Here is a 16494-nt window from a genome sequence, read left to right as displayed (position 1 = left end):
CTTGAATCACTGGGGAGCATGTGAAGAATGAGATTAGTTGTTTTTAAATTATAAACAAGCATTTGTGACCTACAGATAAAAGAATGGACACTGGTCACTTTACATTAGGCTTTATAGTAATACTGTACCTTGAGTACTGCAGCAACTGTTTCCTTTACCCACTTCAATCAAACATAGGTAACTATGATTAAAGCCTTTTATAAGTGTCTAATTTACAATATGTCCATTTCATAATTACTTCACAATGATACACACAAAGCATGAATAGCACAGAAAGCATTAAAGCATCATATCAAAGCATTTAAAGGCTTCTAAGAGACTAATAAGTCATTTAGGACCTGCTCAGGGGTCTCCTTAAGAGTCTTGTTAACTGGCTGTTCATGCTTGTTACATACTTGCTAATTTTTTTAGCGTTTCTTTAATAATTATTAAAACAAGTTAAACACTTGATAAACAATTAAGGAAATCATATACAGTCAGTAACCTAACTTTGAAAACAGATGACACAAGTTTACAGATCAAATTGATCTTACTCAGTGACATGCACTGAAGTCAGTAGGCCCTGGCCGGTTTGAAACCATAACAAAATATTTTTGGATAGAATTTGACGATGACAAAATATTTTTGAAATAAAGATTTGACCAGGACAAAATATTTTTGGAATAGGATTTGACCACCAAAGCAGCTATGTTCACATGCAATGCCAAACTGTGATGTGCAGATGTCCAAGATGTCCAACATGTATCATATTATCTATGCTGTCGATATGATATTATATTATCATAGCTCTGTATCATAATAAGACTCTTTCAGAACAGTTCTTTAAGGCAACTGCCGACATCATTTTGTTGAACAAAAGCAGAAAAATAATATGTCTAAGGTCAGGTACACTAACAAGAAAACGTCAGCTTCACGGGACAACACCACTGTCCTCAGAGCAGAAATGAACAGGAATGATCAGAAACTCTCAACTTACTCTCTTTGCTGCAGGTTTAACAGCGGCATGGGTTTCCCTATTTTTAATATTTTTCTCTATAATCCAATTTAGAAAATGGTTAAGAAACTAAAGCACTGCTTAAAAGACTGGGGCTGCATGTCATTCTCTTTATTACAGGCAGCAAAACCAGTATTTTTTCATTATAAAATTTCAAAGGATTAAAAGAGAGAGAATAAAAAGTACAACATAAATGGTTATACAAACATAGGCTACCAGTTTATTAAATTTAGCTGTTTCACTAAAGCTGATTTTTATTTGATTTACTGCCTATGCTCCCTACCATAACTGCACATCACTGCTTTACTGCACAACTAGTTTCATGTGAGGCATTTGGTAAAAGAACTAGTTTTAAATAGAGCATCACTACAGCTGGAATCTATTACTCCACCCCTTGTCATTTGGTAAAAGCAACAGTTTACTCATTTGTATCAGTAAATTACCTTTGTTGTGAAGAGTACTTGCCATCTAATGGTCATTTCCTGAACAACGCAAGAAGAAGAAGGAAGTGAATTTCATGTCTCATTTTATGAAGTGCATCCACTTCACAGTTTTATTATTTATATTGATATTTATAGATCTCAAGGTTATTAAATGCTTGTTATATGATTAGTAAAGTTTGTTGAAGTCATCATATGTGATATCACACCACATGATTTTCTCATTTCACTTTAAAATATACTGAATACTGTCAAAATAAATTCAACTAGCTTTAGAAAAAAAAGTGCTGCTGCAATTGGATACTCGGATGGTTGTCTGGTGTGTTTGGCAAACCAAATGGTATATAATATATATGTGTGTCAATCAGTCTTTGGAGTTTAGCGTGAAAAAATGAAAGACAGTATTTGTGATTTTGACAAATGACAGAACAGATAAATTTAAAGCAGCTTTTACTCAGTGACTTTTCTCGATCATCTTCAGACAATACACAACTCCAGTCCAAAGCACATTTTTGTTTCCTGATACTGATCAACATTTCAGATATTTATGTAATGGTGAAGCAGCTGAAGTAATAAAGAGCATGTAATACAAACATTTGTATATCCTTAACTGTACATTTCATAATGTTTAAGTGAGTAAAGTTTATTTACCTTGAAGGATTTTTACTTTTTTCTGTTAAAATGGTCCACGGAAAGATATTTTAGCAGACGTGTGATGTAGCTGTGTCAGGAAACCACAAAAATCTCCCACAGAACTTCCTGCTCTAAGCTGCAAGCTGTGAGTTAAGCATGGCCCGATCAAACATAACATCAAACGCTTGGTGAAATGTTTCCATGTGGTGGTGGTGGTGGTGATTTATCTCCCAGATGTGTTCAGATGTCACTTGTTTTTTTTTTTTACAGTGAACTGCATCACACAGCTTTAAAGCATATCAGGCCTGAGAGCTCCTGTGGTGCCAGTGAGGAGGAACAGCTCCCTTCTGTGGTTAAAAGAGGAGAAAAATGTCCACCTCCACATCTCTCTGACTGCAGCAGTAACTCACTTACACCTCAGTGTCCTCAGATCAGCCCCATGAAGAGGAGAGTGCTGCCACATATCTAAACTTATGAATTATGTTCTTAATTTACTATATTGGGAAGTGCTTTGTGTAAGAGTTGCTCGATTAAGAACAGACACATTAAATGTTCAAATATTTTTTTCTCCCTATTTTATTTATGTCTGATCTCATGTTCTACTGGGTTAAATTTGTCGCCATCACTGAGTAGATGTTACCTTTGAAAAAAAAATATAGTCGATACAGTACAGAGCAAAACTAAGTGACTAACTAACGATCTCAATCTGTCAGGATTGGGGAATTTGCAAAATTCCCCAATACACTCTGTGTATTGTTATGCCTTGTGCTTTTGTTTGTTTTAGTATTGCCATGTGCTTCTGTTTGTCCCTGTGTACTCCTGTCCCCGCCTCCCACCTGATCCCTATTATTACCTGGCTTGTTTCCACCAATAGCCTGTCTTTGCTGTCAACTGTTCTGTGTATTTAAGTCCTGTGTCTGTACCTGTTCCTTGTCAGATTGTGACCTTTAGTTCTTTCTGCTAGTCTGTGTGGTTTGCATTCTGTGAGTTGTAAGTTTGACTGTGTTGCCTGGACCTGTTTTTGCCTAACATTTTGGATTTGGTTGCCCTGAGGATCCCTGGCCTTGACCTTGTTAGTACCCTGTTTTTGACCACTCTTTTACCTAACGGTTTGGATTTGTTTGCCCTCTGGATTTTTGGAATAGACCTTGGACTGGACACTGTTTTGAGATTGCCACCTGATTTTTTGAATAAAGAATTTAAACCTAATTCTACCCTGTGGGTCTGCGATTGGGTCTTGGTCTGCCAAAACCTCACACAATCAATCAATAAATAAACCTTTATATAGTGTTATGATTGAGGTGTAATTATGAGATTTCCTAATTTTGGGCACATGTTTTGGACAAGTGATGGAAACTTCAAAACTTTTCTAATATGTTGACAACAGACATGCAGTGGGTAAAAAATTATTTATTAATCCACAGACAGAAAACTAAACACAGTTTATAACATAAGATGAATTTAAAAGATTTAAGATTATTTATTTTTATTTTGCAGAATGAAACCACACCAGTGATATCATGCCACACTGATACATATCTAGTGTGTTTAAAGACAAGAATTTTTTTTATATACAAATCTGTTTAAATTAGTTTATTTACAGGCTCCCCTGTCAGCCATCACACCTGAGTAGCTTCGAGTGTCGCTGTGACATGAGCTCCCCTCTCTCTGTCTTTCTCTGTCCCTCTCTTTCTCTTTCTCCCTCTCTCTGTCCTTCTTTGTCTCTGTCTGTCTCTCTCTGTCTCTCTCTGTCTTTCTCTGTCCCTCTCTGTCTCTCTCTATCCTGCTGACTGTACCCTGTTTACGGTGCCTACAGGACAGGATGCTAAACTCTGTTACTGTTTGGTCCAGTCTTTATGGACGACTGCATATTTCCCATGGTGTTAGCTTTTCACCTTGGCAGTGATGTTGGTGTGTTGTGTTTTCTTGTGTGACTTTCCTGTCTCAGATGTGTAATTTCTCTGTAGCGTAGTGTGTAGAAGTGTGTGTGCTAGATGTGTGCTTAATATATTTTCTTAGTATAATCAGTTTAGTCTTACATTTTTTGCTGATTCTGCAGTATTTAATATTGAATAGGTGACTGGGAGTCTGTTAAATGGTGAAGATTCATTTCAGACTGTTCTGATATATTTTAATTGAGCAGATATGGGGAACTACTAATTGGGTTTCAGACACGTTCTTTATTGATTCCAGGCCCCGCCCCGTAACTTCCACAATATGTGACAGTGCATCAGGGTAGCGATTAGCTGATGATTCTCATATCATGACACCGCCCCCCCCCTTTTTTTGAATATATATCACAACTCATAATAAAGGAATTAGGCTCTACACAGTGTGGTTTTATCACTTTAAACAGAAATGTCACTGACCAAAATATCATGACAGAATTTTTCCAAAGGCTCTTTGAAACAGTCTTTAGTTCATATGAACTATTTTTGTTTCTAAACTATCAAACTGTCTCTGGCATTAAACAGTTCATTTAAATATAGAAAAGTCCAGTGAGCTACTCCTCAATAAGCCTCTGTGGCTATGAAACAACTCAACCACTTGCAGTTTTAACAGGGAGACTTGGGAGCTCTGTTGGACTGACATCTCTTTCCAGTGTTTTGTTTTGAGAGTTCAGTTCATGTTTTTTCCTTGTGTGGCGAGGGTAAGGGCTTAACGTGCACCAAGTCTGATAAAGAACGTTTAAATTGTAGCCAACTACACCACCCTGGGAATTTCACCCAGAGAATTTCAACTTAGTACTAGCACACAGAGCACAGCTTTGTTGATACCAGGAAGCCAGGGACGTGGTTTCAGGTGTTAAATTGAATTCTATTGACCAAGGAGGTAGTGGAATCACTGCAAAACTGAAAATATGCAAGAGTATTCTGGCGACAATCGCAATTTAATATTAAAAGATGTTTATTACAGATAAAGTCAACCCTGAATATTACAAGGTGGGGCAATAATTATGAATTCTTTATTTCAAAAATAGCCTTTTAAAAGTGTAGCAGTACAAGACTATAAAATACTTCTACTATCACAACAGTATCACACAGACAGACTTCCATTATCACACCACTATCATACAAACAGATGATTACCCTCCATTGCAATAGGGGGGGGGGGGGGTTCACAGCAGAGCCAATGCTTACCTTGGGGGAGGCAGACTAATTGGGAGAGGTGCCCAGGTCCCAAGCCACATGCACGCACACTGCAAACAAGTGAATCAAACCAAGGTGCTCCTAGAAACTTCACGCTGTGAGGGGACACCACCAGTGACTAGCCTCCCCAAAAGGGGCACTCAGCTACAGCCTTGATTCAAAAAGAATTATATTGGTTGAGTAATTGTCACGCTGGTGGTGTGGTGCAGGACCCAAGTGCAAAGACACGATGATATAGGTGAAAAAACGGAGGACTTTACTGGAACTGAAGATGAAAATACAGGTGTAGAAAAGGAACAAAACCAATAACAAAAAGGTGCAGCGTAACAGTGTGCTCTAAAACACAAACAACGATAGACAAAGTACAAGGCAAACACTAGGACTTAAATAGAAGGAGAACTGAACAGGGCAACACAGGATTGGTTGAAACTAAACAAGGTTAATAATGAGACAAACAGGTACAGGTGAGGGGCGGAGACAGACACAGAACGGGAGCACAAAGACATATCCAACTAAAAGTCCAAAATGGCGGTGCAGGTTGTGACAGTAATAAACACAGATTATATACCAGTTGGTACCAAACTACACATTAAACTGAACAAAAAACAATAAATACAAATCACCCATCCACAAATTCATACAAAAAATAAACAAATAAAATGGGGAAAAAAAGAAAGGACAATTAACTAAACACAACACGGCCTGCGCAAACGCTTCGCAGACTGGACAATAATGGATACAAACTAAGCAGGGTACACTGCGCTGTAAGACTGACAGTTTCCAGAGTCCAAACAGCAGCTTAATCAAAATGTGGCACGCCAATACCAATTCCCCTTTGCAGATCTAATGCTACCTGTCGGGATAAAATAAAAAGTTACAAAAAAAAAAGAAAATTAACCTTATAGTTGAAAATAATAGTACCGTACCCTACGCATATGTACCCACAGTATGGCAATTGCACAGCAAAGATGGATAACACCAGGCAGTGCTACAAACAAAAATAAAAATTCCTTCCTTTGACTGCACTAGAAACTTTCTGTTCCATCTATACACCTGTCCATCAGGTGTTTGGACAGTATAGGATCTCAGCTGCTCAGCAAGTGCAGTTACTTGAACTGGATTCCTGCCATATCCTGACATTGTCACCAACATGGAGTCTCTGAAGTGCTTTGGATCCTTAGTCAAAGTATTCCCTCTGCTTCCTTTGACTTGTTTCCAACAACTGCTGTGCTACATTGGTTATCGTCTGAGGTTTCAACAGCTGAGATGTAGTCAGAAGTCTGGTACTCACCCGTCGACCCATCAGCAGTTGGGCTGGTGACGCTCCGCTATCCTCTATGGGGATGCTTCTCAGGTTCAGTAGAAAGAGGTAAGGAACTTTCTCATCAGCCTTAGCCTTCTTGAGAATGAGCTTGATAACTGTACTCTTTCAGCCATTCCATTTGACTGCGCATGGATTTGTGACTGAACTTCCACTCTTTTACTGAAACTTGGAATTCACATGAGCTAAACTGTGGTTCATTATCTGAAATTAATGGTTCAGGAATTCCATGCCTGGTGAATTGGGACTTCAAATGGGTAATGACTGTTGCACGTCTAATGTCTGACGTCAGCCACTACTTCAGTGAACTTGGAATAATACTCCACTAAAAGTAGATACTCCTGCTGGTCAAAAATGAATAAGTCAACATCTGTCTCCTGCCAGGGGCTTTCAGGAACACTGTGTGGACGTAACATCTCTTTGGTTTGGCATTTCTGGTGTGTGCTTCACACTTCACAGTTGTTCACCTCCTCTGTTATGCTCTGAGACATCCCAGGCCAGAAGAGCACATCTCTCGCTCTCCACCTGCAGCTCTCTATGCTTAAGTGACTTTCATGAATTCGCTTTAGCATTTCAGCTCTCATTGTTGCTGGAATACTGAGTCACTCACCTTTAAAAGCAATTCCATCCACAACTGAAATTCCCTCTCAATACCAATACCCTTGTATTTCTTTTGCAGCTTGGCTCCTCCTTTCAGGCCATCCATTCAGCACTATCTCGGTAAGTTTTGTCAGTGTTACATCCTTTTCAGTTTCCCTTTTTGAATTCTTCCAATTTCTCAGTTGACATAGGTAGGTTTGATGTCAACATGTGCACCTGAGCTTCTGTTTCTTTACCAGGTAAATCAGTCTCAGGTAAGTATACTCTGGATAATGAATCAGCGACATGCATTTCTTTACCTGGTTTGTATTGTACTTTTACCTGATGCTTCTGTAATCTCATTAACAGGCTCTGTATTCTAGCTGGAGCGCTGCTCAATGGCCTCTTCATAATTGCCTCAAGCAGTTTGTGGTCAGACTGCACCTCAACCCCTCTTCCATACACAAACTGGTGAAAGCGTACAACTCCAAACACAGGTGCTAACATTTCGTTTTCGATTCATGCAAAAATCTGAACTTGCATCCAGCACTGTAAATTATTTGGCTTTGAAGAGTCTGCAAGTTATTTCTGCGGTTAGTAGCTGGTAATGTTCTCTCGGTGTTCAGATCATGGAGGTCTACTAAAGAGATCCCCAATTTCCCGAGAGATTTCTCAGCAATTATAAAGGGGTTCACCCAGTGGGTGGGCTTTTCAATCCTTCTGATCACTTTCAATTTCATTTGTGTGTCTAAGTACATTCTTCTTTCCAATTCTGTGCAGCAGGTTGTAAGGAATTACACTGGCTTTCCCACCAGTGTTCACTTTAAATTTTACGCATTTGTGTGCTATTTTCAATTCAACTGTCCATTCATCCATCTCTGGTTGCATTTGCACTACACCAACGAACAGACTAGGTCTTTGATCTGTGACGTCATCGTCATGAACTGTGCGCACTCTCTTCAATCTACACATCTTAGCAAAGTGGTTCATTTTCTAACAGTTCTTGCACTATTTGCTGTATGCAGGGCAATTGTGTGATGCATGCTCAGTTCCACATCTTTTGCAATTGAACTCGCTTAATTTGGTTTTATTTAACTGCGGGAAAATAGTGCATTTAGCTGCCTAGAATTGCGAAAATTTTCCCCCTGGGGTGGAACCCCCCCAGACCCCCCTACAAGTCTGGGTTTACCCTGTCACTGAAACTCCTTCCGCCACCGCTGGTCTGCACACCACCAAGGTGAATTGGTTTAGTTTTGACTCTTGGTTGTCAGTGTTGGGGCATGGGTAATGTATTGATGCTCGAGTGATAAGATATCACAATTAGCCACACAGGTTTTGTTGGCGGTGTGCGTGTGTGTGTGTGTGTGTGTGTGTGTGTGTGTGTGTAAAGGGGGGGTGGGGGTGCTTTTGTGCTGTTGTGCTTTTTATCTAAGGGTTTAAAACAGCTTATTAATGATTTATGAAGTGTTCACAACCTAATTAATGATCTAATTATAAACCATTCACAAACCCTTTATAAGGGTAGTCTTATTGTAAAGTGGTACCCAAGACAGATTTCAGTTGTACTGGTGTCACAATCACAGTGAACTGTGTTTAACAGGTAAATATGTGGGGTAATATGCATGCACAGGCAAAGTATTATATGTCTTTATTAGATTAAATTCACAAAATAATACACCTCTACACGGGTCTTTGACCAAACCCGTACAACTGTGAGCCCGTTCTGAAAACAAATTCCATCCTAAAAACAATCTAAAAACTATTTAACCTTCATTAAATTTATCACAAGATATTATATGTGCACAAAACTGTGCAAAAGTCATGGTGCATTGTTTTAATAAAATTTCAGTCATTTGCCTTTAGAACATGTCAGAGACAAAAATATTAGAAACAAAGAAATATCATTGTATAACGATTCTAATAGTTTTGATAAGTCTCCTTGTTAAATATGTGTTGATTGCCCTCTGTTACTTGAACCAGTTAATTTACAAGCTCTCATGGGGAATATTTTGACATTTAAAGTTTTTTTTCCTATTGATAGAGTTGACAGGAGGTCAGGACACATAAACAGGAAATGAAATGAGAATGTTTTCATTATTGTGTCACAGGTGGTTATTTGCTGTGTTGGTTTTCACGTGTTCATCTCTGCTGAGACAGCAAAGAAAATCCAGACCAAGACAGCAGAAATTATTTCAGCATAAAGGTGACTGAAGATAACAATGCTGGTCAGTTTTGAAGATAACAGATATATCTGAGTCGTTATGACAAAAGTGTATTATAGACTATCCATAAAAATATGTAATGAAGATGTTTTAAAACTTGTATAGTAATCATGGTGTGGAATAGTTAAGAACATATTTTCAAGTGATATGTGCACACACACGCACGCACACACACACACGTGTACACACATACGCACAAACACACACACGCACACATATGCACAAACATACACATACACACACATGCACACACATATGCCCACGCATACACACAAGCACACACACGCACTCATGCACACACACACGCATGCATGCATAAAGGGGGGTGGGGGGGGTGATTTAAGCTCCCTTGACTCATTGAAATATCCTGTGTCTTCTGCAACATACTGCATGAAGTGACATTGGTTCACTCTCTCATTAAGAAATCATGTTTTTTCATTAGTAATACACTGATGCTACGGAGTAGCCTGTCTTACACACCAACTATTTGTGGACACTGGATGTTTGTGTGTGCCTATTTATAAAACTTCATTAATCTGGCAGTCAAAATCAGACATTTCCTGAAATACTATTTACACACAATCTGCATAAAAATGTGTGACATTTGAACAATCCCAGTGTATAAGAAATCAAATTCCTTTTCTGAGGAATAATTTGGAAGGGGCAAGCAAGCTTTGATAGGTTTTTCAGCCTTCATTTTCAGTAGAACTGAAGCAAGCCCACCCTAAAAGTCACTAAAGTTGAGCTTGTAGCCTCTTTGTGTCTGTTTAAAGCTGTCTAGGACAATTCAAAATGTGTGTATTTACACTGATTTGAGCAGAACCAAATGTTGGCTACTGCCTTTACTGTAAAGATTTTTTTCACACCGACAGTTTGCTGTTATACTTTGTTGTAATTTAATCTTCTTGTGCTTTCAGTTCAGGAATTGTTGCAATTGTTTTCCGTCTTTCATGATATACTGCATATCTTTGATTATTTTTTCACGGATTTGTCAATTGGTTTTGACGGAAATGATTTGTAGAGTATGAGCCCATGAGCTCATGCCATGGCATCAGTGCAGACTCTCCCCGATTTCAGGATTGCGCAATGTCATGTGTGACTCACTTCCAGCCAGTAGCTTTAAAAGAGCAGCAGTCCCACACTGTGTCACATTATCGCCTGTGAGTGAGGACGACACACTGTAAACACAACTCCTTCAGACAGAAGTGTAGTTTCAGCACAAGAACTACTGGATACATCTCCACTGAACAGACCTTTTACAAAAATTAACTTCAGCTGTGCTGGTTTAACATCACTGTTGGTCACTTCACTCTGAAATCAAGATGAACTTCTGCTCTTCTGTCATTGTATTTGTGGCAGTTCTGAGTATTACTGAGGGTAAGTTGATATTTGATATCTGTATTTGATATCTGAATTTCTAAATTTCACCTGTGATAGGTTAAATATAATGCGTGTAACTACATGCAGAATTCATTTTTGGTCTCTAAGTATTCTCCAGTCAAATATCTTCTGCTGCACTTGCAGTTGCATTTCTCATACTTTCATCCATATTGTAAAGATCACAAAATCCTCCATAGCATTATTCTTAAAAAACGATTGTTATTTTCAACTTTCCACAGGAATGAGTTTGACGGGCGTAGGAGCTGACCCTCGCTGTCGCTGCATTGAGACTGAGAGCAGGTTTATGGGTAAACTCATTGAGAAAGTGGAGCTGTTCCCTCCAAGCCCACACTGTAAAGACACAGAGATCATGTGAGTCCTACTGTTTTGCTGTCTCTCTGCTTCATAGTCACAGTCAGTCATCAGATCTTTACTGTTCAGCTGTTCCCAGAGTAATAAGGAAGAGGGAAATGGCTTGTTTAATCTTCAGAGTGGTAGATTTTCATGAAACTATCCCATGTCCTACAGGCAATGGCATAATCTTAGTACAGAGGTGTTTTGTATTTGGATATGCTGTTTTAACTGGTCTTTTTCTCTTAACATCCTGCAGTGCCACTCTGAAGCACAGTGGTGACAAGATTTGTTTGGATACCACTGCCCCCTGGGTTAAGAAGGTCATTGATAAGATCCTTGCCAAGTAAGTAGTGACCATTTACCATGTTCGCTATGTTAGGAGACACTGATTAAAAAAGTGCTATGGTGTAACGACAGTCTGTGGACCCGACTAACTGATACAAAGCACTGATAAACAAAAAGCTGATTGTTAACAGTCACTCTGCAGTCTTTAATTGTTAACTTAGTCAAATATATCAATTTTCATGGTTTTTCTTCTGTGTCTGTATACAGACTCTACAAACTGTTAAATCGTAAGTGGAATTAACACTTTTGGACTTTTATTTTGTAGCAAGAAGCCTTGAGCTCATGCCAGACAGCTGGAAGGATCACATCAGGTCTGCTGCCAAAAACTGTGACCTCGCTCTGGAGTGTAAGGGAACGGAGAAGATCTCAGGATTGTCTTTGGAGGCTGTTGTTTTAAAGACACTGTCACCAGAGATTTTTATCAACAAATGAGAACCACAACAAATACAGCATTAATAACAACATGCTTCCCATATTTATGAATGAAGAATTTAGCAGTATTTATGCATTTCAGTATTTAATCAGAAACTGTATTAATTTATTTATTGTTATTTATGATCTGTGTTTGGATCACTGGCTTAAAGCACAGCTGGTCTGTGTTCATATACCTGCTTTTGGCATGTCAGCCATATGTTTTAGAACTCATGACCAACTGTTTATATTTGTAGGACCGTGACTCATTGTATAATTGTAATAAACTGTGCTCAGATTTAAATCAGTGTCATTTAAATTTCCAACCACATTTTTTCCTATCATTTCCATATCCAACAAATTCTTTTGATGCTCAATTATGTCATAGTGAAAAAAATGACATACTTAAAAAAGAAAGAAAGAAAGAAAAGCTAAGAGCCATAACCTTGGGAACACACACTTTTCAATCAAATATTTAATAGTTGATGAGATATGCAAAACAAAGAAGCCCCAACTCCACTTATAGACGTGCTTGAGGCATGGGGAAAAGAGTAATGTAACAACATTGATCCTTTGGCATACCAGGGTGGCTTTGAAACCAGACAGAGACGTTTTTAAAACATAAGAAATATTATTTGTGAAGGATATGGTGTCTCAGACGCTCCACCTCCCCTACTGGCATCCTACTCTGTCAGGGATAGAAACACACATTGTGGGAAATTTGGTCAGCGTGGTTGGCTCGTATATCAGGTATTTGCTGGGAAACATCAGACTTGGATAGCGATGACTTCATTAACAAAATAGATTTATCAGTGACTTGTAATTTTGGATGGATCTTCATTTGACACAGACTATTATTATTTCTGTCGGTGCCATGCACTAATGTTGATGGCAAATGACTCTTCAGCTCAGCTTCTGAAGTTGTTAGTGAGAAAAGAAACCGACTTATGTGTGAGAGAGCGGAAATGCTTCTCTTTATTAAGAAAAACTTTCCCCTTATGTTTATATTTACCCAGCCAAGCTAGATATGGTAAGCTACATGTGTTGTCAGTTAGCCAAACTGTTTGTAGCTGGCTGCTGGCTTTGTGAGAAGGCACTTAAACATTTCTGTGTTTAGAATAGCAGACATTATCTTTGAGTAACTATAGTACTTCTTTCATGAGTTTACCACTTGAGACTTTCTGTATTTTGAGGGTTTTCTTTCTTTCTTTCTTTCTTTCTTTCTTTCTTTCTTTCTTTCTTTCTTTCTTTCTTTCTTTTTTTTTGTACCCAGCCTGTATTTGGAACCGGCCTTTATTTGCCCAAACAGGTAGGATCCCCAGCTATAATTCGACCTGAATATATGTAATTCAATAGTTAAAGACCCAGCCACTATTTGAGGATTTACAGTATCATCCTACTTGTACTTCACCCTCACTTGTACTACTTCAATAAACAATGTCAGTTCATGCTCAGTCAGTCCAAAAGCAGCATTGAGTTGACCTGCAGGTTGGCCAAGCTCACACACACATACACACACACACACACAAACACACTCGCGTGCACACACACTCATTTAAAAGGAACCCTTCTCCCTCCCTCACTCTCTTTACTGTCAGTGCAACCAAGCCGATATGAAAATCCATGTCATTGCACTATAACAATCACATTGCTTGAGAAAATTTAAAAAAAAAAAAGAATGGGTTTTCTATTTTGTATTTGTTATGATTAGTTATAATTTCATTTTTTTCAAATAAGGCATTCCCCATTCATGCACACCCCTAATTCTGACTAGACATTATGGGAATCACAAAGTGAATCACAGTTTTTGTAAGTTCTGATTAAATGATTATATATTTCTCATAAGTGTGAGTTTATTGTATTTCTGGAATAACTGTGTTCAGGTTTAGATCTGTGTCACTGCAATTTCCTGTGACTTCCTTTTATTATTTTAAGAGTGAGAGACAAGCAACAGATTCAGTGAAAGACAAAAATAAGAATTCCAGAATGAGAAAATGAGAAAAGCTAAGAGACAGGAAATGTTTTTGAGTCATTGATTAAAAAAATTCGAAATCACCAATTCCTCAAAACTTAAACTTAGACTTAGACTTAGACTGCTTTTATTTTCATTTCCACATATGCATGACTCATACATACAGGGGAACGAGATTGCGTTACACAAGGACCACAGTGCCACATAAAACAAATAACAAATAAATACCACATAAAACAATAAACAACGCACAATAAATACTGAGGGGAGGGTGAGAAAAAAAAGGGAATAAATGGGGCTGGAATAAATATGACAGCAGAAAGTACTGAGTAAAACAGAAGTACTGAGTAAAGACAGAAAGTACTGGGTAAAGAAAGTACTAAGTAAGTAAAAAGTAAAACAAAACAAAAAAAAACCCTACATATTTCAAACCTAGACATAACATGACATAACACCACCAGACATAACGCCTGACACGGACAGTGAATTACTGGCAACAGCATTGGCATTGTGCAGGTAGGTAGGTGAGTTGTTTGGGGTGTTAGTGCAATTGATTGTGCAGTTAGTACAGTTGATTGTTCAAAGGTGCAGTTGTGCAGTTTATTGTGCAAAGGAGAGGTCAGAGAGTGTTCAAGCTGTTGAGGAACCTCACAGCCTGAGGAAAGAAACTGCTGCATAGTCTGGCGGAGGCAGCACGGAAGCTCCGGTACCTCCTGCCAGAGGGTAGGAGGGTGAAGTGGATGTGGGAAGGGTGGGTAGGGTCCTTCACGATGCTGAGGGCCTTTCGGGTGCACCGTGCATTGTAGATGGCCTGTATGGATGGGAGAGCAGTTCCTATGATCTTTTCAGCTGTCTTCACTATCCGCTGTAGGGACTTGCGATTGCAGGCTTTGCAGTTCCCATGCCAGACAGTGATACAGCTGGTCAGAATGCTCTCTATGGTGCCTCTGTAGAATGTGGTGAGGATGGATGGGGGGAGACTTGCCTTCTTCAGGCGCCGCAGGAAGTGGAGACGCTGCTGGGCCTTCCTGGAGAGCGCAGTGACATGTGAGGACCAGGAGAGGTCCTCTGTGATGTGCATTCCCAAGAACTTAGCGCTGCTGACTCTCTCTACGTCCATACCATCGATGGTCAGGGGGGTATGGTGGATGCTGGTCTTTCTGAATCGATGATGACCTCCTTAGTTTTCCCTATGTTTAGGAAGAGGTTGTTGACTTTGCACCACGCTGCCAGTTGGTCCACTTCTGCTCTGTATAGAGATTCATCATTGTTGCTGATGAGGCCTACCAATGTAGTGTCGTCAGCAAACTTTATTTATTTATTTATTTATTTATTTTGGGCCCTCCACCACCCCCCCTCTTCGGAGGACAACTTTATTTATTTATTTTAAACAAGTGCAAATTCAGTACGTTCAGTGAAGTCGCTCCGCAACCTACCCACCCCCCCACCCTTCCTTCTCCCTCCCTCCCAATTCCTAGATAGACAGACAGACAGACGGACAGACAGGACAGACCTACAGATAGAGGAATGATGGGACATAACAACAACAAGCAAAAGGACAGACAGGCACATAAAAACACAAGCATGACAAGACATGACAAGACTAAGTTGGCAGACGGACAGACAAACAGACTAACAGACTGACATCACTGGCCATAATGGGACATGACAAAACCAAGCAGGTGGACGGACAGACAGAGAGACAGAGAGACTGACATAACAAGACAAGACAAGACCAAGTATTGCATACAATGGGTTGTGTGGAAGTAATGGGGAAGTATATGTGTGGATGTGGGAGGTACGAGATCCGAGTGCAAGATGATGAAGGGGAGGAAGTAAGATTTCGTAGGCGGATTGTAGTGTGTGTGTGTGTGTGTGTGTGTGTGTGTGTGTGTGTGTTTGTGTTTGTGTTGGTGTTGGTGGAGTTAGTTAATAGGGAAGTTTAGTGAACTCATAAAAGAACCCCAAATGTTTTCAAAGTGTGAGATTTGATGCTGGGATGAAATTTGTTCCATGGATATATAATCTTTGAGGAGGTTTAACCATTGTGTGATGCTTAATGTATTCCTAGTTTTCCAGTTTAGGAGGATTGTTTTCTTGGCGATAGTTAAGGCGATGAGTATAGTTTTTGGGTTCTGGATTGGTGGTTTAATTACTGAGAGATCTCCGAGTAGACAGAGGGATGGTGATAGTGGAATGCTACAGCTCATTATAAGAGAAATTTTGTCAGGTACTTGTTGCCAGAAATGTTGAGTTGGAGGGCATAGCCAGGTTGAGTGGAGATAATTTAGGTGGAACAACTCTGACAGTCTGGTGGAGATGTTAATTCCCAGATACTTAATGTTTCCAGTAGGGATGGGAAGAGGTGGGTTTTGAGCTGCAGCATTCCAATCATCACCACATACAGGTAGAATTGTTGATTTGGTCCAATTTATAGCATAGTCTGAGAGTTCGGAGAATGAGTTAATAACCTTGATGGCTTCTTGTAGTGAGTTAGATGGTTCCTGTAAATAAAGCAATACATCATCTGCATAAAGACTAATCTTGTGGTGAGTGTGGAGGGTTTGGATTCCTTTAATGTTGTTGTTTTGACGTATTGCAGCAGCGAGAGGTTCGATGAATAAGGCAAAAAGCGATGGAGAGAGTGGGCATCCTTGTCTGGTTCCCCTGTGCAGTGTGAAGCTCTGTGATGTT

At 39.3% G+C, this 16494-nt stretch overlaps 1 protein-coding gene across 1 annotated transcript; it reads left to right on the top strand.

Annotated features, from left to right (window-relative positions):
- Positions 1-10648: 10648 nt before the first annotated feature.
- Positions 10649-11869, top strand: LOC115820477 (interleukin-8-like). Its single transcript, XM_030784080.1, has 4 exons — positions 10649-10715; positions 10958-11090; positions 11329-11415; positions 11683-11869. Exons 1-4 carry the CDS (start codon positions 10661-10663, stop codon positions 11693-11695), a joined length of 288 nt encoding a protein of 95 aa, XP_030639940.1. The 5' UTR covers positions 10649-10660; the 3' UTR covers positions 11696-11869.
- Positions 11870-16494: the final 4625 nt, after the last annotated feature.

The sequence above is a fragment of the Chanos chanos genome, chromosome 9, assembly GCF_902362185.1.
Source record: "Chanos chanos chromosome 9, fChaCha1.1, whole genome shotgun sequence".
Classification (NCBI taxonomy): domain Eukaryota; kingdom Metazoa; phylum Chordata; class Actinopteri; order Gonorynchiformes; family Chanidae; genus Chanos; species Chanos chanos.
This window is presented reverse-complemented; position numbering and strand designations above follow the sequence as displayed.